The sequence below is a fragment of the Petaurus breviceps genome, unplaced genomic scaffold (genome assembly GCF_028583685.1).
Source record: "Petaurus breviceps papuanus isolate PSGF00001 unplaced genomic scaffold, PetGlider_PUasm1.0 81, whole genome shotgun sequence".
Classification (NCBI taxonomy): domain Eukaryota; kingdom Metazoa; phylum Chordata; class Mammalia; order Diprotodontia; family Petauridae; genus Petaurus; species Petaurus breviceps.
In genome coordinates this window covers 6481131-6507042 of record NW_027186546.1, presented here as the reverse complement: position 1 = coordinate 6507042, position 25912 = coordinate 6481131, and the positions used below count along the sequence as shown (strand labels likewise).

General features: G+C 36.1%; 1 protein-coding gene across 3 annotated transcripts in view; it reads right to left on the bottom strand.

Moving 5' to 3' along the window:
• Positions 1-25912, bottom strand: part of LOC138176129 (serine/threonine-protein kinase 38-like) — a 120918-nt gene that overhangs the window by 18749 nt on the left and 76257 nt on the right. For all 3 annotated transcript variants that reach the window (XM_069106890.1, XM_069106889.1, XM_069106888.1), the window contains exons 3-6: positions 13995-14046; positions 4629-4751; positions 3458-3541; positions 1570-1693 (exon numbers count right to left, since the gene is read on the bottom strand). In XM_069106890.1, coding sequence (XP_068962991.1) covers positions 1570-1693; positions 3458-3541; positions 4629-4751; positions 13995-14046 — 383 coding nt within the window. The remainder of the gene's footprint in view (positions 1-1569; positions 1694-3457; positions 3542-4628; positions 4752-13994; positions 14047-25912) is intronic.

Below are 25912 nucleotides of genomic sequence, written 5' to 3'. Positions count from 1 at the left end.
TTATACTCTTACAAAGAATCAGCTATGCTCTGTCTCTGCCTCCTCACAATCCACTGACCATTTTCAGTCTGGCTTCTGACCCTGTAACTCTACAGTAAAATGCACATTCCTTGACAGCAGGGATTATTTAATTTTTGTTTTTGTATCCTCAGTACTTATTAAGTGCTTTGCATGTTATGAGTGTATGTTAAAGGATAAATGTTTGCTGAATTAAATCTATTTCACATGTCAGATAAATCCAAACTTACATAATTAGCTGTTTTTGGAATTCTGTATTATATCTCCCTCTCCCATGCCCCAGATATCCTTCTTTGTGGTTATTTTAGAATCTTTAAATTCAAGGTTCAGTGTAGGTGTCATCTCTGTGAAGCCTCCCCTAATCTCTTCAACTCAAAGTGTTCTTTCTTTCCTCAAATATATCTGAAACATTTTACCTGGATTTCTCTTCTTTCCTTCTTCCCTGGTGGGGATATATCTATGTGTGTCATTTGGAATCCACTTGGTCTCTCAAAAAGAATTTAAGCGACTCTACACTAGGAATTTTTATGTTTTTATTATTTGTTTCCCTAACTCCTAGCAGAGTGCCTTTAAAATAATAATGCTTAATAAATGTTTGTTGAATTAAATTTGTTATAAAAATTGTTAGACCTTGTATTCCAATTTTTGGCCTCTTGGGCTTCTCCTAGAGTATCTGGATAGAAATTCAGAATTAAAGTTAATAAACATTTATTAAGAATCTACTATATTCAAAGGACTCTACTGGAGAGAAAAAGACAAAAATAACAATCACTGCCCCTCAAAATTCTCCTCCAGAGGAAATTATATTCTATTTAGGAAGAAGAATAATCTTAGATGCCTCTATTTGTATTTTTTGAAAGCTCCTACTATAGTCTCTTTTTTTCAGCGAAACTTAGAGGAAGATAAAACTTCTTTTTGTTCTTTCTGTCACACGGTGGCAGAATAAACAGCCACTCTAACTACGGTTAAGGCCCTCTCACTGGTCTCATGGAAGAAGAGTATGGTTAAGGAAAAAACAATCCTCATTCTTAGAAAACTATGTTTTTTTGTTTGACTTAAGACTAAAATGAAAAGCCAGGCTTGAGAGACATAAGGGGGAAATTAACTCTTCTGGAATTTATTCTCTCTTGAAAACATATCAAAGATGCTGTAAGATTCAATAGAATATGTTATCCTTTATATAGCCTTATTTTACTATGTAGCCATTATTGGCAAGCATTAAAAATATTTTTAAAAATTTTACTGTAAAGGTTCCACTAAGTTTTGTTTAAAATGAAGGGCCTATTCCTGAAAAAAAGGTTTGAGAACCACTGTCCTAGAATATGAAAATCATTTTCAAGTAGGACTGATATTCGTTGAAACAATTCTTTCCACCTCAAGCTAGAAATGATTCTAGGACATAAAACAGGTCTCCAATTCATTAATTCTGTAGACTAATAACTAAAAGCATAAAAGCCAACCTCTACACAAATTAATATTGTATTTTTTGTCATCATACATAAAAATGACTTGGTTGCATCACTTTGTCATTGCTTTTGTGTTTGTGTTTACCTCCAGGGAGAAATTCCATGATTAGATAAAGATTCCTTTTATCTTGAAAACTATAAAACATCTTCACAACCCAGGCACCATCTGCTTCTACTAATATATCTCTCTCTGCTCGGATATGGGCCACCTATATTTAAAAAGTAAATGCAATACACATTAATGTACAATTTTGATAAATTAGTGACTTAGTGCCTTTTCTTCAGTAATGAAAGAGATGTAGGATTAAAAGAAAAAAACACTAGCGATCTCTTTAAAATATCACATTTGAAAATAGTATATTATTACTCAATTTATTTACGAGTACTTAAATTCAAACAGAGGAATCACCTAATCCTTAATTGTGGCCTTATTTCGTGGCATCGCATAAGTGAATTTACTTACCAAAAGTGTAAAGTAGGGGTGAGAATTTTTACTTCTAAGCCTCTGAGAAAGTATTTTTAAGACATAAAAGAAAAATGGTAAACTTTTTGAATGCATCAGGTATTGGCTCAGGAAATTATTATATTAGTGTGAATAAAAATATCTTGATTATCTGTAAATGTCTCAAAGTCAACTTAGAAGTTATGTCTCCCAAAAGGTATCCAAAGGGTGAGAAACATGCAGCAGAGGAAAGGTCAGAGTATGGTATTTTGCTTAATTGGGTGTAGTAGTAAACAGTGCTGTTGCCTGGATACCATTGAAACTCTTGACAAAATAGAAATGTGTGTGCATTTGTGCAGAGAGAGACAGAAGGAGGGAGGGAGAGAGAGGCAGAGAGAGACAGAGAGAATGAGTGTGTGTGTGTGTGTGTGTGTGTCTACCCTTAAACCTATCTTTTTATTAGTGTAGGGAGGAAACTCCCTCTACCAATCCAGATCAGTAATTGGTTTGCAACTTAAGGTAATGTGAACTCTAGAAAACTCAGAGATGGTATAGGAACACAAGCAAAGTCATTAAAAATAGGAGGAAATGGGACTTATTAAGTCTTCTACTTCTTCTACAGAAGGGAAAAGGAGAGTGACTGAAAGCTGCTCTTTATTCTGACAGAGTAAAGGAAACAATAGAAATTGGACATATCTCGCAGTTGTTGAGTTGTTTTAAATTCTTTGTGACCCCATCTGGGGTTTTCTTGGCAAAGCTACTGGAGTGGTTTGCCATTTCCTTCTCCAGCTCATTTTACAGATGAGGAAACTGGGGCAGACAGGGTTAAGTGACTTGCCCAGCGTCATATAGCTAGTAAGTGTCCGAGGCTGGATTGGAACTCATGAAGGTGAGTCTTCCTGATTCCAAACCCAGAGCTCTATCCACTGCACCATAGCTGCCCTATCTCTTATAGCAGCAGGTAAGTATTTAGGAGAAATTCAATACCTAATGATAAGGTTAGGCAACAACTGACCAGATTAGCAAAATAGTAATCTGTTACTTTGAGGTTCCAATTTCATTTTAAATTAAATTTATTTTTTTTAATTAAAATTAAAAACAATTCATGTCTAACTTCTAGTTCTCATCTTGCTACCAACTACCTATATGACTTCGGGCATGTCATTTAACTTTTCCAAGCCTCATTTTTTCATCAAAAAATGGGGAAATAGGGGGCAGCTAGGTGGCTCAGTGAATAGAGCACCGGCCCTGGAGTCAGGAGGACCTGAGTTCAAATCCGGCCTCAGACATTTGACACACTTACTAGCTGTGTGACTTTGGGCAAGTCACTTAACCCCAACTGCCCTCCAAAAAAAGGCAAAAAAAGGGGGGGGGGGAACAGGACTACATGATTTACAGTTTTAAAGGTTTGTGAGTCTATTTTTAATTCTTCATTTTAAACCAACATTTTTTCAGAACCCAAAATTTATTTCTACCTAATCAACACATAATGAATACTTTCAGATGGGTATAAGTGTTGTGCAATATATACCTGTTCTTTTTCAAGCATATCGGCCTTTCTTAATATCTTCATTGCATAGATATGACCTGTGTCTTTCTTCTGGACAAGGCGTACCTAGAAACAAAAGGTATATTACCATTTTTTTTCTGGATAAAATCATGAAATTTATTCTTTAGAAAACAAAGTAGAGTTTAATTAAATAGCAGGAATTTACTATAGGAAATTACTACTATATACCACCAGAACGTTATCTATCCACATGGGAAACATGACTATTAATTTAATCCAAGGGCAAACCAGAATAAAATACATTCTATGAAAGATATCAATAATACCAATAAAATTATTTTCTGCTTTATCAAGATAGTTGGCATGTGTGCATGATGTTATTATGACTACAGTGTCAATATATCAATAACTTGTGATTTCATAGGCATGGGAATTTCCTCCACCTACTAAGGTCTCAACCTGTCTGTAATTTTTTTTGCTTTTTTTTTGGAGAGGGGAAGGAGGGCAATTGGCAATTGGGAGGGCAAATTCACTGCACCACCTAGCTACCCCAGCCCGTCTATAATTTAAAGTCATAGAAAGGTGCTTGAGGCCCACAGAATTTTGATGTATTCCTCATGGTCACACAACGATTTAAGGGTCAGAGATGGGATCTGAACAGTGTCTTTCTGCTTCTAAGTTTAGCCCTATATTAGGTCATGTACTTCCTGAGAGGCTATGTAAGCAAGTAGACAGTCAAATCTGGTTTCAGAATCAGGAACCTCTAAGTTTGGGAAACCACAGATCTAATAAAAAATTACATAGATGTGTGTATAGATATACAGATATCAGATCTATCTTCCCCTAGGAAATATCTCCTGACCACACAAGCTAAGAGACATGCACATCTGGAAAAGATAATCTTTCTGAAATGGAAGCAACATTTTTTTCTACTATGATTTCCTAGAATACAATAAAAAAGTTCAGAAATTCTTTTAAATCTCTTAAAATGGTAAAATTCATTACAATATTGCAAAGAAGTAACATTTGAAATTTCAGAAAGTTTGTGTTTTAATACAATATTTTTTACTTTCCAAATTAAAAAGATTTAATACATGATATTAGATTAATAAATATACCAAAAGACAAATCAGGGGCTCAGGAGAAAAGATGGGTTGAATTATCAAGACAGGACTTAAGGAAAGACATGAACCTCTCCAAAGGCTCCTCTCCCTATAACTTTCAGGGATTCAAAGTCATCCAAACCAAGCCTTGTCCTCTTGAGTCGGAGAAATTCAGTTTCTTTGCGAGCATGCTGTGATCGACGTAATTTTTTCTATGGGGAAAAAAAAGAATGATAAATTACAAGTTCGATTTATTTTAAAAGTTGTTCTTGTAAAGGTCTGCTGCATAAATTTAGAAAGAAAGGCTCTGTGAAGTAAAAGAATTTTTATTTATAATAAGACATTTATAGAACTTTTATTTAGAATAACTAGATTATCCTGGCTTGCCACTTACTATTCTATTTTGGCAATCAAATTAACTTCTCAAGGACCAAGTGTCTTTATATGTAAAAGATTGGGCTAAACTTGTTTATCTCCAAGGTTCCCCACTTCCAGGTCTAAAATCCTATGAGCCTACATTTCTGCATTCAATGCAAAAATGGATGGGACAGAAAAGTTTAAGAAGCTTCTGACATTTATGTCTCCTTTCCACCCAACACACCACCACCACATTCTCTACACTCCTGGTACAAAATAGGACTCAGTATAAATTTATGATCTGTAACATCAACAGCTCTCCCAGCCTACTCTTAGTGACCCCATCTCATTTGTCAAGGTGTTGTTTTTAATCTTTCAATTTCTCCTCAAGCTCCCAGGCACACCTCAATAGCTTCCCTACCCCCCAAATTATTTCAGGACAATTTAGCCTCCTATTTCATAGACAGGACTGAGGTCCTCCTTAGAAACTTCCCAACTTCTTCCTTCCATTTCTCTAAACTTTTCAATTGTCATCAATCACTGTTTCCTCCTCCCTGATTACAAAAGAAATTATAATAACAATAACCCTTTATTGTAAATATATACAATAGAAAAATTACAAAACCGTAAGTAAACAACAACTTTGTAATGTTTACAAAATTACTCACTTTTCAGTTTAAAAGAAGAAAACGAGATAATCATGCCCTGTGAAAATTTTTAAAAAGAATTTTACCATCTTTCTTCATTCATATTTACTCTATGTCCTGTCACATCGATGACACATCACTCTGGGGCTCCAACATTTGGAATGTTGGTATCACCTTTCCTTTTTCCTCACCCTTCTACAGTAGCAAGCACACCCTAGCACACCCAGGGTGGCCTGCTAGCACAGGTTCTTTGATCTGCTTTGCTAAAGGAAAGACAACTTTTAAAGGGGTCTACAATCTTACTTTAATTACAGATAAATGAGAAATTAGCACAGAGATTCAACAGATGGCTCCTACTCTCTGAACAAAGTAACATAACCACCTAAATAGCTTAGTATCAAAAGGTGTGAAAGCCTTCTCCTGAAAGCAAGCCTTCCCGCCTAAGCAAGCCTCCTCCTTAGGCAAATTCCTCCCACAAAGGGCTCTTTGTGATTCAGGATGTATCACAGCTGTGAAAGCAGCAAGACATCCATGTATGAAATACCTGTGTAGCTTTAGACATGGGCACATGGCTCCTGTTCCACGGAAAATGGGGACACATGTGGTCACACAAGCCTATTAATGGATAGGGAAGATCTTCCTGTTCCATTAACATTACACCCTCATATCTAATAAATCTCCAAGATTTTTAGATGCTAAAATGTTTAGATACTTCCTCCATATTGCTCTTATCTCTGCTCATAAGCACACAAGAACAGACCTTCATCACCGCTTGCCTGGACTATTGCAATAACTTCCTAACAAATCTTCCTATGTCCACTCTCCTTGAATACTAATTTTTTGTTTCATTTGGTAGAACTAATTAAACTTCCTAACACATGGACCTAGTCATGCTCTTCATTCTTCTGCTCAAACATCTTCAGGGTCCCCTATTGCTTCCAGAGTAAAATTCAACCTCAGTTGATTGGCAGGCAATCAAAGCTCTCGGTAATCTGATGCCACCCGGCCTTCCAAGACTTGTTTTAATACTTTAATATGGTGATTTCAAAAGTAGGAATACTCCACCCACTGTCACAGTTTACAGCCTAACAGAGGGTCTTCAGGATTGCCTGTGGCCAAAATATTCATTAACACGAAGGTAACCTGATGATAAATCTCAGAGTTTAGCTAGGCAAGGCCTCAGACAACAAACAGTCAGTATGGGAAAGGGGAAAGAGAGCTGCCTCTGGATTTGGAGAAAGTGGGTAAATCTCATCTTAGTCTTACTATTTGTATGAGTTTGGATGATATGCTTCATAAGCTGCATCTGCTGTACTCAACGGATCTTTTCCAGTTACTAACCTGTGCTTTAATGGTCTTATACCTCCAAGTCTTGTCTCATATACCCTTTTCCCTCTATACATTTTATATTACAATCAAACTATACTACTTTTGTCTCCAAAATACTTCCTGTTTCTTCCCCACTTTTGTGCTTTTGCTCACTTTATTCCCTAGACCTAGAACGACTGATCTCCTCTTGGCCTGTTGAATTTCTACCTATGCCTTAAAATACAATTCAAATACTACTTATCTCTGATTAAAACTTTTTTTTTACCATGTTCACAAAGTACTTTGTTTTATACTTTTCTGACACACTTACACGTATTATTATAACCATCAGGATGGGGCATGTGTTATCTCTCTTCCAGACTGTAAGATCCATGAGGGTAGGGAACTTGTTATCCACATTCTGTATCCTTCTCAGGATCTAGCTTGTTACTCTACTCATAGCACACTTAGCAAATATTTTGTATTAAAGATTTAGTTTTTCTTTCTCTATTCGATACTCATCCCAAAGTCTACCACATAATAAACATCAACTTGTATATTTTAAATGACTCGTTGGTGCTTCTCTCCATTTTCCTGAGAAGAAACAGGAATAGCAGTTCAGTTTAATGTTCTTATGCACTCAGGTAAATACCTGAAAATAATCCCACCCCGTACTAAATTCTTCTATAGAAATAAAAATGAACTATTCATATTTTTCTGAGATAAACTCCCTTGAACTACTCCCTAAGAAGTTTATCACCTGGTGCTGCTACTCTTTGAAATTCTGATTGGCTCTCCAACTATAGAAACAGTGTTCTGGCTTCAAAAAGCACTTTCAGCTTTTATTTTTAGTCTTAACAAAGGCCACACAGATAATTAGAGATAGAGAGCTGGTAAAAATACATAGCTCCCCTCAATTCTAAACTTCTAATAGTACTACCAAGTTATTTTATCAAATAAAATAGTGTTTGTATGATGCTATGCAAAACCCAAGTCACTCTAGAAATGTCAGCTGTTATTGTTGTCTGTTCTGCTACATCAGACTATAAATAGAGAAGGAATTTTTAAAATAAACTATAGTCCTAGCCATGAGACAATGCTTGTTTTCTGAAGACATAAGATGTATCTATACAATAAAGCAAAATTATTCCCCTTTGTCCTGAAATATATTTTTCCCTTCTAACAGCAAGAATGTCCAAGTGACAAATTACAAGTTTTAAGCCTTGCTAGTTATTCAAAGTTGTCTTAATTTTCAATTTGCTCTTTTGAATTAGGTCAGTAAGCTCTGGGACAAAAGTAAATCTGAGGTCTGATATTATAATAAAGAATAGTAAATAGGATAATAAATTGTGTTCAATTTCAACAAGTGGGAAGAAGCCAGGTTTTTTCCACTAATGATCTTTATAAACAAAGTCAATTTTATTGGGTATAGGCCCTCAAAAAAAAAAACATGTCAACAGTGAGATGCAGGAAACATAAAATAGCTGATAAGATCCATCAAATTAAATTAGCAGATATTCAGATATTTAACGATTTTAATGCAAATTTGGACGTGAGGATGGTGAAAATTCTTAGAAAATGTTTAGAAGTAAGAAATGAAAAAAGCCAAAAGTTTGAAGACACACAAAAGCTGTACCTCTATTTATCACAAAATTATTTTAGAAGAAAAGAATCATGAGGTACTGGACATAGTGAATACCAAATAGAAGACCAAAAATTTTGATAGCATTTAGATAAACAGGAAATAACTTACCACTGTGGGAGTCATTCCCAAACAAACTGTAAGTCAAACCACTGACTTAGAGCAAAGATCAAAACTGGATGAAATAAAAATGAGAAAAAGATATGGCATGCTTTAATTTTACCTTTTTAACAAGTTATTAATGGCAAAAAATGGGAAACGGATCAAGAAATGGACATTAAGAATGACTTTATTGTTATTAGTCAGTAGTTTATCAGACAAGTCTGACTGATAAAAATCAATTGCCATGCTGAGGAGACCAAGAAATCCTAGAAATCATCTTAGCCTGCAAAACTACTTGATCTCCTTGCCAATTCAAGAGATCGGCTAACCAAGGACAATGCCAGTCAAAATCATACACCCCGTCACTCAGTTGTGGACATTTTCTCTAGCTCTCTTCTATGTCTGGAATGTTTTCCCCCACTGTGCTCCAACAACTGACCTCCCTTGGTTTCCTTTAAGTTCCAATTAAAATTTCACCTTGTAAAGAAGCCTTCCCTAACACCTCGAAATTCCAGTGCTTCCCCTCTCTTCATTATTTCCTATTTATCCTGCTTTGTATCTAATTATTTGCATGTTGTCTTTGCCATTGGATTATGAGTTCCTTGAGGATAGAGACTGTCTTTTGTTTCTTTTACTATCTTCAGTGCTTAGCACAGTGCCTGACACAGTAAGGGTTTAATAAATGTCTGTTGAATTGAAAAATTATAAACTCGTTTGGAAAATATGGGAGAATAGGAGCTGAAATTCTTCTGTACAGCAAGAAGCATTGAAGGATAAATGAGTTTAAAGACCAAGCAAAGTCATCTCTAAGACACTTAACTGTGAAATTAGGACAGCAATCAAATGAAAAATGGGAAAGATTTGTCAAAACTTTTGTAATAATACCTCTTTGCCACCAAGAACAGTGGTACTACCATATTTCAGTTCTCTATATTATAAGTGGAAGTGGAACGGAAGAAAACAAAGATGTTTTGGAAAAGCAACTGGGCTAGAAAAAGCGTACAAAGAGGAAGGCTGTGCTAGAGGGTGACATGATTCTAAAGAATCTAAGAGTAGGGGAAAAAAAATCTTAGCCCTTGTTATGAAAAAGGAGACCAAGAAAGCCAATCCATAGGTTTACTTTCCCATTTCTACAAAATATTTACAATAATTCTTGATAAAGTACCGAGAAGGCAACAGCCAGGTTTTTAAAGATTATATTCTGAAGTATACCAGATATTTATGATCATAAAATTTTTACAAGTGTGTAAGGAATACAAGATTCTTAAGTGTTTATGGCTTGTTAATTAGGGGGAAAAAAGCATTTGATTTGCTAGGGAAAATGGTTCTTTTCCTACAAGACATTTCACATACAGATGACAAAATTATATAGGATTCTCAACAATTAAGAATTACTTTTATTAACATTAACAAGCATTAAATAGATATATGTTTGCCACTGTCACTAAGTCTTTACAATGTAGAATCTAAATCAAATGAGAATTTCCTATAGATGGTAAAGTCTTCTAGATGCTTACATCAAGCCCTGTAATATTACACAGAATCCTATATGAAATTCATTCAAAAGAATTCAGTCTGACTCTACCCAGGAAAACCCAAATGGATTAAGATTATGAAGAATTTTGTAGCAATGGCATAGACAACACAGAGTTTGCCCACCAGTCCAAACATGTGTCATAGAAAGTCAATGCCAATGGACAATGACTTAGACCTGTAACTGAAGAAAAGGGAGATAACAGACTGGCTGCTCATGGGAATATGCAATTTAAATAGACCTAAAAGGAAAACTTAAATTTTGAAAGACACTTAGATTTCTCTGAGCCTGGTATAGTGTAGACTTGTCACATTCAAATAGAAACAGAGGCCTATGTATATTTCTGCGTATTAACTTAGAAAACCACACACTAACATAATCTAGGTTCTACAGTATATTTATTTATTTTGTTAATTATTTATTTGATAATTATTTTAAATTATTGTTAATTATTTATTTAATAATTTATTTGTTAATTATTTCCCAATTCTATGATACTCTGGTCCAGGACACATTGGACGTGTTTTTGCACATCTCTAGCATTACGGATGGAGCATAGGACTTAAAGTCAAGAAGACTTTAAGGATTTAACTGCACATTCAACTCTCACAAGCTGTATAATCCTTGGAAAGTTTCCAAATTTTCCATAGCCTCAGTTGCCTTACCTGAAAAGTGGGTAATATTACAGGACCTACCATACAAGGGTGTTGTGAGACCACATGAGATAACATACGTTAACACTCTGAAAACCTTAAATTGCTATATAAATGTTAGCTATTGTCATTAGCCATTATTATTCTGATCTGGTCAGAGACAAAAGGTCAGGGGAATTCACTAACAGTTAAGAGATATAGGAGAATTGGATGTGAAATTCTATAAATTTTTTGATATTACATGGATGCAGGAAAAGGTTTAATTCTTAATTTTAAATTTTTAATAGTTTAATGCTGAAATCATTAAAATATTTTGTGGAGAATGCTGAAACTAGCTGAACACAATACTTCATATCTGGCCTAACCAGGAGTTTTTAAAAAGAAGAAATATTAATACCCTAAAACACAAACCAATAATATATTATCTTGAAACCTCAAATACTCACAGATTCCTTGAATTAGAAAAACTTTGGTAAACAACTGGCCCAACTTTTTACCCAAAAGATGAGTCTCCTCTGTAGCTTGACATATTCATTATATGAATTGAAGGACTAGGAAATGTATGAATTATATATAATTTGATTTTTATTTATTTTTGTTTTTTGGGAGGGGGAAGGTAGGGCAATTGGGATTGTGACTTGCCCAAAGTCACATGGCTAGTTTTTTTTGTGTTAAGTCTCTGAGGCCAGATTTGAACTAAGGTCCTCCTGACTCCAGGGCCGGTGCTCTATTCACTATGCCACCTAGCCGCCCTGATTTTTATTTATTAACTGGCAGTATTTTGTCATCAATTTGAATTCTCTTAGGAAATGTATTCCACTCAAATTCCTAAAATGTCCAGTATGCTCTACTAAGGATTCTATTACTAAATAATCTTAAAATAAATTGATAACATTACCAGAGAAGTCTGTGGTAATCAGATTTTAATAACATGGTTTAATAACATGGTAACAGCTCCCTTACTTGAAAATTTATTCAATAAATATTTATTAAACATATTCTATATATGTACAAAGTAGCATTGGGGAAATAAGTATGAATAAACCAGGGTCCCTAAGCCTTGCAATATGGTATAATAAACACTGTCATAAAATTTAAACTAATGAAATTGTCAAAAATCATTTCCCGAGTCAAGGATTCCAGAATGCACTCACCAGAACCCAATACACCTTGCTGGATTTAAATATAAATAATCTAAGAAGCTCATGGTATAAAATGACTCAGGTTCTAAAACGTTCACTCAAATATCAAAGGATAAAACTGCATGATTTATAAAGTCAATAAAGTGCTTGATAGTGAGTGATGATAAAAAACCAAGGATCAAAATGGAGCTATCTTTGTTCTGTTGGCCTCTTTGATACTGACCCTACAGCAAAGTACAAGTAAAAGCATTGCCAAGAAATACAATTAAGGAAATCTGAAAGTTTGGATATGGCATAAGAGGCAGCTAGTAACAAACACAAGCCATGAGTGCTATAGAACTTGGCATTCCATTCATTCCAGAGACGTTCCAGCAGTTTGGGTTAGCTTCAAAAATGGATTTGTTTGTAAACAGCAAACAGTGCTAACTGGACAAATGGTTTCTCCGCTCAACTGTTATTCTTCTGACTATAGCAATAAAAACCACAAGGTGGCAACACAGAACCATTTGCTTTAAATACTTTGGATCTTATAAATATATAGATATGAATCAATGCAAGAATTATTTGAAGCAGCTGGGTTTCTGCCTCTAATACTATAAAATTAATGTAATTCAGTGTAGTTGTAAAAACTTGAACTGCTTTAATCAGAATGGAAAAAAAAAGACTTCTAACTATTTCTTAAAACTAAACTCCACCCACCCTCAAAAAAGGAAGAAATGAAAACAGCATTGCCCATGTGATATCTTATATTACATTCCACAGCAAATAGCTCATGTGTTTTTTAGGAAGATACTTAATGTACAGATCATCATTCAAAAAGTACAAAATAATAAATGTAATGCTAAAGTCACATTGCTTATATACTGTCAAATTACTCAGTAAAAGTAAAGTCATATACTCAAAACCAGCACCACAAATTATGTGCCTAAAGCAGATATACGTTAAAAAAAGAACCCAGGAATAAGGAATATGTGCTTACTATTTAATATTCAGGAAAAGTTTGTTTAAACATCTTTGTGGGCTGGTAAATGTCCCACACAAGGAAGGAGACAACTAAAAACAGCAGATATTACACCCAGTCTATCTTGCTCCATCTTTTCCAGTTTGAACAAGTAGTCATTAAAAATCTCTACATTCCATATGAGTGAAGCACATATGTGTGGTTAGGTTTTCCTAAAATAGGGCAAAGAATGTATGGTTTTCTTTGGTTTCACAAACGCTTGTAAGTGTATATACACATCATAAACATATATCAGGGAAATAAAAACAAGCATGCTGGTATAGATCAAAAGTAATTTTTAATTAAAAATCAGATTAAATTGTCTAAAATGCATTTTAATATTTTAAATTAAAGCATAAATATATACTAATATAACCTGAATATTCATAGTATTCAAATGAATATTATTCATGTAATAAAAAAATAACCTTATAATCAAGATGTAACAGGTTTGTGAGTCTATCATATCAGTCTATCATCTAAGGATCAACCTACGTATCTTCTGAGAGGCCCATTAACATCAGGTAATGATTTTGAGGGATCCTGGCAATTCGTTAAACTATCTGATTTGGAAGGGTTGAAGTCTATATTGATAAAGGGGATACATAAACTGATGAACTTACAGATCCCTTAAGTAAATCAAAGAAGAAAGCATTTGGGAGAGGGGGGTGGGGAGGAGGGAAGGAAGGGTTGGTGGGGGAAAAAAAGAGTTTTCCTGGTTGGTATGTAAATCAATTTTATTAAACAGATCAACCCACTTCTATTTTAAATGAAACAAACTGCTTTTGTATTTGTTAAGATATTAAAACTATAAAGTATTTAGGAGGCATAGTCTCATTTACAAAAGAACAGGTTAGGTAAAACCTGAGTTGTCCTTTTGGTTACTACTGCTAAAAATGGTGGTGGAAAATTAGTAATCTGACTTTTTTCCTTTTCTTTAACAGATCTATGACTAAAAGCGACGAAATGTAATGTCCATAAGTCAAGTGATGATATTCTTTCTAAACTATGCAATCATGTGGAAGTATAAAAATCATGAGACAGGTCAGCAAACCAGAAAGCTGTCTTACCTCTTCATCTGCCAATCCTTCTTCTTCCATTGCTACCTCTAATTTCTTCTGCCTATACAAAGAAAAAGAAAATGTTTATTTTTAGGTAGGCCTTTGACTCCTGGCTGAAAATTAGAATAAGCCCCTTCACATTTCCTACTTTAGTTACCTAAGGCTAAGAAATAGGGTCTTAGAAGACATCAGACCATTGTCACAGGCACACACAGTGTACCAAGTCTTAGACCCCTAGCATATACAGGAATTCTAGGATATATTGTATTTTAGACCTCATCATGAATTATGAAATGCTATAAGGATAATAATGAGATGACTGGCCATGGAGACTAATATATTCACATGGGATTTTTAGATTGTTTTCATAGAGAATATGTAGGAAGGAAAACTAATAAAGCTTAGCAAATAGCCCTAAGTCTTGCTTAAAATGTATTCTCAATGAAATAATTCAAGCAAAGGACAAAGTCTCTTGGATAGATAATATCCAAAATTGTATTTAAGTCACTTTTCCAATAAGAGGGTGGTGGTCTACTATAAATCTAAGCCAGGACTGGATCAGAGTATGACAATGATAGGTTTTGGGGGCAGCTAGGTGGTGCAGTGAATAGAGCACTGGCCCTGGAGTCAGGAGGACCTGAGTTCAAATTCGGCTTCAGACACTTAACACAAAAAACTAGTCATGTGACCTTGGGCAAGTCACTTTACCCCAATTACCCTGCCCGCCCCCCTCCAAAAAGCCAAAAAAAAACCCGGATAGGTTTTGTCAGAGAGATCACTATTATGTGGTTTATGTTGAAAAGGAAGGAAAGAAGCATTTATCAAGTTCTTATTATGGGTCAGGTACTACACTAAGTTCTTCACAAATATTACCGCATTTGATCCTCATGGCAATCCTGAGAGGTAACTATTATTATTATCTTCATTTTACAGTTGAGGAAACTAAGGCAGAGAGAGGTTAAGTGACTTCTCCAGGACCACATAACTAGTAAGTATCTGAAGCTGGATGTGAATTCAAGAATTCCTGACTATAGGCTCAACTCTTTATAGAATGCAGCAGCAGCAGCATCTACATATATTACTGGGCCACTGAAGGTTGTTTCAGGCCTTATGGACAAGATGGCTATCTGAGCAGAGGCAAGCAGTTCATTTCTTATCTACCAACTGAAGATTTGAACTCTCTCTATAAAGATCCAAAGAAAGACTATAGAAAATGACTTCTTCAACTCCAGAAATTCATTAAAAAGTTATCTAAAAGTCTAACTGGCAGTAGGAAACCAGCCAAGCCAGGGACAGCACAGGCAAATCATCTAGCAGAGATACATGTCACCTTCAGGGCTTTGAATCTAGAAGCAGTGAAAGCAGCAGTTCTCTGACCAAGATAACCCAAGGACTGTTAAATTTATTTATTATTATTATTTTGCTTTTTGGAAGGCAATTGGGGTTAAGTGACTTGCCCAAGGTTACAAGGTTGGTTTTTGTGTTAAGTGTCTGAGGCCACATTTGAACTCAGGATCTCCTGACTCCAGGGCCGGTGCTCTATTCACTGCGCCACCTAGTGGCCCCAAGACTGTTAAATTTAGTGTTTAGCATTCTGCCCTGACGCTCCAAAGAGGCACTTGAATATCCAGCACTCTGAATCTAAAAGATCCATGGAGACCTAATCACAGAATGTCATAGCACAAATCCAGAGGTTCCACAACAAAGAAATGATACTACAAGCAATCTGAAAAAAGCAGTTCAAGAACCAAAGACGAGCAGTCAGGATCATAGAGGACCTGGTAGCTTCTACTATTACTGAGAGAAGATTTTGGCATACAATATTCCCAAAGGCGAAAAACACAGGTTTACAATCAAAAATAACTTACTCTGCAAAACTGAATATAATCCTACAGGGGGGAAAATGGACCTTTGTTGGAATTGAGGACATTCAAGTACTTCTGATGAAAAGACCAGAGTTGTGTAGGGCCTCTGAAAGGCAAAGGTCAAAGACAAAAAGAAAGGCCAAATATACTAAAACATTCACTGTAATCCTTTTGTTCATGATAACAAAAAACCAGAAACAAATCATATGTCCATAGACTGAGAAATGTCTAAACAAATTATGGTATGTGAATTTAATATTACTCTATCACAAGAAATGAATTCACAGAAGCATGGGAAGACATATTTACCTTGTTAAATAAACAAATACACTCTTCCAAAACAGATTCAACAAGTTTAGTTTATTACACAGTCTTTTTTTTGTTCTTCATTGCATACTTAAATATTTGTTGTTAATTAAGTCCACAATTTAAAATAAAATTTTAATTAAAAAAAAAAAACCAACCCTCATGTGAACCGAAATAAGAACATTCATTGTTTGTCCATCATTTTCTGAAAAGGAGCAAAGATATCATGGGGGTGATGTCTTGACTTGCACTTGGATTGGATTAAGTGAGGCAGAGTTGCACAAAGTCATAAGCCTCACTCTCTCTTCCAGAGTCATCAGTGTGTAGCAAGATGAAAATCAGGATGGCTGGTGATGACCCAGAATGCTGTGCATAACCTTGGAGTCTCTGATATCTGATCAAGCTCTAAGTGCTCCACAGTTCCTGCTTCAGCTGCCTTCATGACCCCCTTGGAACAAACAGTTCTCATTCACTCATTCCACCAGGGCTAACATGCTAATTAACACAGAACTAATTTGCACAATGACAATAACATAGGAAACACTGTGTACACTAATTCTGGAGTCAAAGAAGCCGAGTTCAAATTTCTCCTCCAACATTTTCTATCTATGAGAACTTGGGCAGTCACAATATCCCTGGGCCTCAGCTTCCTTATTTATGAAATAAGGGGGTTGAATAAAAAGTCTCTGAGATCCAGCTACACAGCCATGATTCTCAATGAAAAAACAAAACAAACAAACAAAAAACCAACCAAATACAACATGCCATGTAATTATGATGACCAAGAATGCATGGCCCAAGAAAAGTTGAAACAAGGCATCTCACTCACTCCCTTCATTACAGAAGTGGTGGGAAATGGGTATAGAATATAGCATGTACATTCAGACTCAGTTATTTTTATTAGAGTATTTTTATTTTCTTTCTTTTTAAAATCTTTATTATAAGAAATTACTACATTGGGAGCAGAGAGATACAGTCAAAAACTGGCATAACATAATAACATAATAAAATGAAAAGGTTGGGGCGGCTAGGTGGTGCAGTGAAATAGAGCACTGGCTCTGGAGTCAGGAGGACCTGAGTTCAAATACGGCCTCAGATGCTTGACACACTAGCTGTGTGACCTTGGGCAAGTCACTTAACCCCAACTGCCCTCCAAAAGGCCAAAAAATAAAATAAAATAAAAAGACCAAGATTAGGAGGATACTCTTAATGAAGAAACTCCTTCTACCTATGCAGATTCACAACTGCTCTGTTACTTACAGTTGTAGATTCCATCAATTCCATCAATCAAAAAATTGTGAGCATGCTACCTATACATAAATATTTACTTATTTGTAAATTATATACATAGTATGACTACATAAATAATTATGATTATTGAAACATAACTTCCATTTAAAAGGTTTACACAGAAATAGAAGACTAAAAAGGATGAGACAAAAATAAAACAATCCTTGGCCCTAGAATCAATAAGAAGGCACTGGTTTTACTCAGTAAAAGACTGACAAGGTTTGACTTGTCCTGCAGGCAGATCAAATTGGCAGCTATGGGGAGGCTGGATTAGAGAAGAGTAAGATTTGAGGCAAGAAGATCAATTAGAAGGCTCTTATAATGGGGCAGGTAAAGATAATGAGAGTCTGAAAAAGGGTAGTTGGTAGCAGTGTGAGTTAGAAAGGAGGTGGATGTGAGAAATGTTGGGGAGGTAGAATCTTTAACAATTGAAAACCTGATAGGACTTGTGGGGTGAGTGAGAGATAGAAATTAAGGATGGCACTGAATTTGTGAATGTGGGTGTCTGGAAAAATGGTGGCACCTTCAACATAAATGAAGAATGGTACTCACTCTTCTGTTCCACCAAAAAATGATGAGGAGGGCAAAACTTTTTCTCACAAGCTCCTACTTGCTACAAAAATGAGGGAGGAATGAGTGTGGATACACTAGGGGTAGAGCAAGTTTCACATGAATAAATTCTTGATGTGAATGCCCTGGTGGGAGTTAGGTTATAATTTTCCTGATGGGCCTCTACACCTAAAGCAGAAGGGGAGGGAGTGGGTTTGGGAATGCACATACCCATGGGAGGCCAATGGCAAGAAGAGGCAGATGGGGAAATACTGGATGATAATGGGGGAAATGAAGGTAGGACATTGTGGGGAGGATGACATGTAAGTTCTGTCTTAGACGGTTACCTGGAGCATTAAGAGAAGATACGACTAGCCCAGTGTTACAGTCAGTACATATCAGAGGTGGGATGTGAACATTCAGATCTTCCTGACTGGGAGTCCAGCCCTGTCATCGCGCTGCCTCTCAAAAAATAACAGTAATAGTAATAATAAGATAAAGTTATAAAGAGAGGTCTGGAGAAGAGTTCCATTTGAAGGGAAAGTAAATATTTATCTCTTTATTTTTATTTATTATTTCTCATCCCTGGAAATATTTTTCTATGGGACACTATTAATCAAGACTTAATTCACTAGTAATGACATTAATTAAATAATAATAACTTACTTATGAGCTCTCTTATTTACCTTACTACTTAGTTATTTGTTAACCAATGTGAATAATGCCAAAATATAGTAAATTTAGTTACATCTATCCTATAACCAGAATTCAATTAACTGCCATTTTGCCTCCTTTTCAGTGCAATAATAATTCTTGTTTATGCAAAGAACTATCATTTTAAGCTACTCTTTTTTTAAAAAACAAAACAAGGTAGTGAGTTTTCAGATAAAATAGTTTTGTACTGAATGAGGGAAAAAAGTACTTTTGTCTAAATAAGAATCAAACCAACTGGTAAAGGGTACGATATAGTTCCCTCCCCCCCTTTTTAAAAAATAAATGAACAGTTTAATGCTTGAAAGGAGTAAGAAAGGAGCTTAACTAAGTTAAATAAAAACTGTAAAACTGTAAAAATATACATGAAACAGTTATCAGATAGTATTTGTGCAGTTTAGGACAGAAAATGAACTGTGGAATAAGTATGAGATATAACTCAATTTCAAGGATAGTAGCATGATCCTTTATTTGTATGTGAACGGTGTGATAGTTTAAAGAGGCAGATTAATGACTGAAAACTGATATTATATAGCTAATGCATAACTTTGTTTTGTACATATTTATAATGTGGGGGCCTTTTGCCTTCTCAAAGGGTAGAGAAGGGTAATATGGAACTAAAAATGAAATTGAATTTTAAAATAAAATAAGGGCAGCTAGGTGGCGCAGTGAGTAGAGCACCGGCCCTGAAGTCAGGAGGACCTGAGTTCAAATGTGGCCTCAGACATTTAACACAAAAACTAGCCGTGTGACCTTGGGCAAGTCACTTAACCCCAACTGCCCTCCAAAAAGCAAATAAATAAATAAAATAATAACTTATGAAGAACAGATGAAAAAAGATGGACTAATATGGAAGACCATCTTGAGAACTTAGAACGTCACAGAATTAAGGTCCCTCAGTTCAACTAAAACTTTTACAACCAAAAAAGGTAAAACAAAAAATTATAAATCATGTAACTATTTTGAGAAGAAGAGATGATTAAATAAGGGGTGTTGAGTTCACAGGGAAAATTTAGTGAGTTTTCACCTCATTGGTGAAAGGTAGTCCTTTAGGTTCAAAGTTCTGTTAAACCATTGGAGATTTATGAAGTTGTGGCCAAGCAAGTACTATTCATAAAGAGATAAACCTTCTCAGGTGAAGGAGACTCAGCAGACATTAGAAACATGGCTTTGTCAAGGCAGAAATAAACACAATCAGATGATAAGAAAGCTTTTTTGGATGCTAGTTCCTTATTGACTAAACAAAGATTTTAAGTGCACTGGAAGAAAACTCTTATTCCAGCAGCTATTGCCCTACAATAAAAAAAAAAGTTGAAAAGACACAAATCCTTTTAGAAGGGCCTGTTACTCTTTGCTGATCCCCTTTTAAAAGGAAAAATAAAAAGAGAAAAGACAGGTTATGTAGCTGCTCTGTTTGTACAGAAGGATATGCTGAGATTTAACTGGATCACACTGAATGCTTAGAAATTGAAGAGCTAGCCAGGGTTGTTTTTTCTTGCTCAGAAATTCAACCTGAGATTTTTTTTTTTGCTCTGAGGCTAATTTGCTACAAATTGATAAGATTGCATAAGACAACTCCTGTTGCTCAAGTAGCTGGTTGAGCTAGCCTAGACTGCCTTGAAAGTCAAGTCTGATGAGTTTGAGAATTATTTTACTGATGACTCTAAACAAACTTCAGAGCTACAGAACCCACAAAGTGACAGAGAGAAACAAATCACCCACTGAAGGCAGCCTGGCAGGTGGACAGAAAGGGTCCATCGCAGCACACTGGGAGCAGAGCCAAGTCCCCTCCCTCCCCCCAGCCCACAGTTTTAGCCTCAGGGCGGCACAGACCAGCCACAGCTAGAGGGATGTGGGGAGAATGGATTATTACTAGCAGCTGTGGTGGTTTCCAGAATTATCAACACATAAATGACAAAGACAAAGTGAGAGGTCAGTGTGGACTTTGGGAACAGGGGGTCCAGGACTGCGGTCTGGCCTCTGCCCCTGCATGGAGAAGCAGCTGAGGTGCAGCGGCCACCACTACGTGGCTGCTTCAGAGCTCCTGGCCTGCAGATTGTAGGGGGACCAAGCAACCATTCCGAGGAGTAATTGCTCTTGCTTTAACCTACTTGGATCTGGATTGTGGTCTAAGGTTGAAGGTCCTGGGGTGTGTAACCAAGTGCCAGAGCCAGTGGAGGCTTCAGAGAGGGCACCCAACTAATAGCTCCAGCAGCTGTGAAAACCCCAGGGATTTGGGACAAAGTTCTCCTCTCTGGAAACAGAGTTCTACTGTGACAAAAAGCTCAGAAGTCAAGTAACTGAGTGGCAACATGAGCAAGCAAAGGAAGCACAGCAGTCAAACCTTAGATTCCTATTTTGGGGACAAAAAGGATCAAAGCATGGAATAGGAGGAAGACAGTGAAGTCAGAACTCCTGCACCAAAAGCTTCCAAGAAAAATATGAATTGATTACAGGCCATAGAGGAGCTTAATAAGGATTCTGAAAACCAAATAAGAGAAGTGGAGGAAAAATTGGAAAGAGAAATGAGAATGATGCAAGAGAATCATGAAAAGCAAGTCAACAGCCTGACTGAAGAAAATAACACCTTAAAAAAGACTAACTCAAATGGCAAAAGAGGCTCAAAAAGCCAATAAGGAGAAGAATGCTTTAAAAAGCTGAATTTGCCAGATAGAAAAAGAATTTCAAAAGCTCACTCAAGAGAATAATTCCTTCAGAATTAGATTAGAGCAAATGGAAGCTAATGACTTTATGAGAAATCAAGATACTATTAAACAGATCCAAAGAAATAGAATTATTTTAGTTAAAAAAAATCAGAACTGCTATTCAATTCAAGGCTGTTAACACATCTTCAATGCCATTTTATGGGTGACTTTAAATTGAAATAACTTGTCAATACTATATATTGATTTAAGAATAAAAGTAGGTTTGCTCCGGTGAAGAATAGTAAGGACCAGCAGACAAGCAGTCAGCATAGAAGCCATTTTATGTAGGGCAGATGTTCCTGAATGAACCAATGATATCTCAACCTATAGGCCAGATTTGTGAATTATCCTGAGCACATTTTTTCCCCTCTCTCATGTTCTTCCTTTCTAGTTTCTTTTAACTGTGTTAGTCTACATTCCCCCACAGGTCATGAGAGCATTAGTGGTAGAGTGTGTGACCCAGGTTTATGTGAAGATCATAATGTATTTATTATTCCTGCATTTGCTTTAACATATGATGTTATTATTTCTTTTTGCCTTATTTCTAAGTAAATGGTTCTGTTTAAGATGTAAAAATGTCATCACTGTGATTAGCTGGTTTGTGTAAATGGAAGTGATTTTGTAGGGATTCAAGAACTAGAATAGTGGGTAGGAAATGCTCACAAAAGATCATTCCTTAAGTTACTGTTGCTATTCAGCCATTCAGTCATTGCAGACTCTTTGTGACACCACGGATAATAAAATAGGCCCTCCTGTCCTCTACTATCTCCCAAAGCCTGCCCAAGTTCATATTCATTGCTTCCATGGCACTATAGATCTCATTCTCTGCTGTCTCCTTTTCCTTCTGCCTTTAATCTGTCCCAGCATCAGAGTCTTTTCCAATGAGTCCTGTCTTCTCATTACGTGGCCAAAGTATTTAAGCTTCAGCTTCAATATTTGTCCTTCCAATGTATAATAAGAGTTAATATTTTTAAGTACTGACTGATTTGATCTCCCTGCTGTCCAAGGGACTCTCAAAAGTCTCCTCCAGGTTAGGTACCCTAAGAGAATTTAGTCCTTCTCTGAGAAACTAGATCTGCTGATAGTTTGGAATGAGTAAGGCAACCCAAAAAGCCAGTAAGTATTCATGTATCTATATGAAAGGTGTGAGGCATTACACCATGGGTAAGCACCATTTGAACCTATTACATTTATAATAGCAAACCTGAATAAAGGAAAGATCCTAAAGTGGCTTCTGAATCATCAAGGAAAAATTATGTTAAAAAACAATTTGGCATCAAAAGTATTTGGTAGTATTTTAATTGTTTGAGAATTATACAACCATGGAGGCAGTATGACATAGTAGACAGCTGACCTCAGAATGAAGAAGATCTGGTTCTAGGCTCAACTCTGACATCCTGGTAGGTATCAAAAATATTTGCAGTATTTTAATTGTTTGATAATTACAAAGTCATGGAGGCAGTCTGAGGTAGTAGAGAGCTGACCTCAGAGTGAAGACCTGGTTCTAGGCTGACCTCTGACATCCTGACTGTGGGACTCTGAGTCAGTCATAAGCCTTTCAGGGTCCCAGGGAACTCCCCTAGTATTGTAAGTAATGAAGAAGAATGTGCAACTGTAATGGTAGAAGGAAGTTCCTCATAGGCAGTTCCCTACACTAAAGAAACTACAGGTCCAGACAAAGAGAGCGGGGGTAGGTTTGGGGGAAAGTATGATATCTATGGATGTCTGCATGTCAAATTATTATTGACTAGAACATTTAATTAACTATGCCAGACCAATCACCACCATGCCAAATAACATAGAATTTATGTTAATACTATTGTTACAGGAAGCAAAAGTGAATTATTTATGAAAGATGCCTAAAGGGCATCAATCAATTAAGTGAAGCCTGGGCACTGTTGTTGATGTTTTTATTGTTATTGGTGGTGTGATATGTTTGTGTGTGTCTACTGTGTGTGTAAAAGTGCTTGTGTGTGTGTGCACACACGTGTGTATGAGGAAGCAGAAGTAAGCAAGGAGGAAAAATTTTGTAACTTATTTCCAAGAAAATACTTCCGAGTAATTTTACAGTACAACTCTAGCTAAGGAAAAACAGGGATGCCACATACCAATAAACATCAGAATATACTAAAATAGGACTGGTCTCTGCATTAAAATGACAAACAACATGGAATAAAAATTATGCAGTCACACAAATCTCTGGGTAGACTCAGAATGATAACATGGCACAAGAGCTTCCTTCTGAACCAAATTTTCAGTCACCAACGTTTGTTTTCTATGAAATTAATCTATGACCAGAATTCTTAGTTTGTCGATAAGGTGCCAGTGTCCTGACTTTATCCTCAGAAGTAATACAGTGGATTAATAAACCTGTAATAAGCAAATCTACTCCTCTGCATAATTAGCCCTCTACATCCAAGTCTTCCTTCAAGCCAAAGCTTGCCAAGTCCTCTTCTTCCATTAAAAATTTTCCTAAAATCCCACATACATCACGAAAACATCTTTATTTGGAAGCAATGTGGGAAGTTTGTTCTGAGCCTAACCTAGGTAAACTTTTAATCCCCATCATTTCCCACTACCTATTTATTACCCCCATAAAAGTATGTACCTGATTGTTATATTCTATTGAGTTTTTGTGGGCACTTGCCTATTTTTCTACGTCCTTTCTAAGTCTGTTGTTATCATCTGTATACTCTCTTAAGTTAATAGACTCTAAAGGCCAGGGACAATTTTATATTCATTCTGGATAATGCCTCACGTTGGCACAACACACAGAGAATGACTAAGAATGCCTTTAACAATGACAATGACCACTTTTTCTCAACCCTCTGCTTGGTGGACAGAAGAGAAGGGATTAATAAACATGGTTAGGATGGTAGTAGTGGAAGACTGTCTGATACCTGAAAACCTCTCCTTTAAAAATGAGGGCATGATTTCTTTCAGATGGTAGAAAATGTCACACAATGTGGATATTAAGCTGGGCAATCAACCAACATGTAGAAACCATTTTACCTTGCTATCATTTAAAGGCAAGTCTAAATGTTGGGTGTTCCTTCTTCAAACCTTGTAGATGATGACATTTTCCTCTAATTCACTTACCACAAATTTATCATTTAAAGAGACCAAAGAGAGATTAACCCACTCATTTATAGACAAATGAATATATACTGTAACATACTACAGTAATATGTATGTGTAATGTAACATATAATAAATGTAAGCTATTATTTTTTCTTAGGATCAAAGCAAAGTGGGCAAAAAGGTATGGATAGTTTAATCACTTTTCTTTTTACTCAAATTGATATTCAGAAAAGTGTAGATGATAGCAGGATATTGTAATGGATAGGGAACAGGGTTAGGAATTGTAAAGACTTGGGTTCAAATCCTGTCTCAGTTACTCTCAAGCTGTGTAACTTTGGGAGAACAACCTCTCTGTGCCTCAATTTACTCTGAGTTCAAATCTGGCCTAATACACTTGCTAGCTGTGTGACCCTGGTTGAATCACTTAACCTTTGCCTCATTTTCCTCATCTGTAAAATGATCTGGAGAAGGAAATGACAAACCACTCCAGTATCATTTCCAAGAAAACTCCAAATGAGGTCACAGTCAGATGCTACTGGAATGACTGAACAACACAACAACAACAATATATAATGCTATAATATATGATATGTACTATAAAGCAAAATTCAATTCAACAAAAACTTAAGAAGTAACCATTAATGTGCAAGGTACTATGCATGATGTTTGGGATACAAAACATAAGAATCCACAGTCTCTCCCCCAAGGAGTTTCCAGTTTTATAGAAGGGAATACAGCATATAAACAAATAAGTAAAAGGTAAAAATGTGTTATGTTGGTGCAGCTAGGTGGTGCAGTGAATAAAGCACCAGCCCTGGAGCCAGTAGGACTTGAGTTCAAATCCAGCCTCAGACACTTGACACTTACTAGCTGTGTGACCTTGGGCAAGTCACTTAACCCCAATTGCCTTTCTTTCCCCCCTCAAAAAAAAAAAAGACTTATGTGCAAAGGGAAAGGCCAACGTATACCATGAAAATTCAGGAAGCTAGTAATCATTTTTAGTAGTGGGGTGGTGGGAGGAATAACACAATACTTCAAAGAAGAGTTAGGCTTTAAAGGAGGAGTAGAATTTCAACAGGAATTACTGAAGAGGTAACAAATTCCCCAGGCATGGGGAAGACCTGGGTAAATGCAGAGATGGAAAAGTGCTAGGGTTTGATGTAGAGTAGAAGATGTAAAGGAAAGTAGTAAGAACTGAGGTTGGAGAGATAAAGAGGAAGCTGTCTTATGATGGGTCTGAAATGCCAGGTTATGGTATCTGTATTTTATCCTACAGACAATAAGGAATCACTAAAGGTTGTTGAGCAGGAGAGCAACATGCTCACACCTATGCATTATTCATATTATTTTGGCAGCTGTGTGAAGGATGGACTGGAAAGGAAAATGCTGGAAGGTAGAAGAAGAGTTAAGAAGTTGTCAC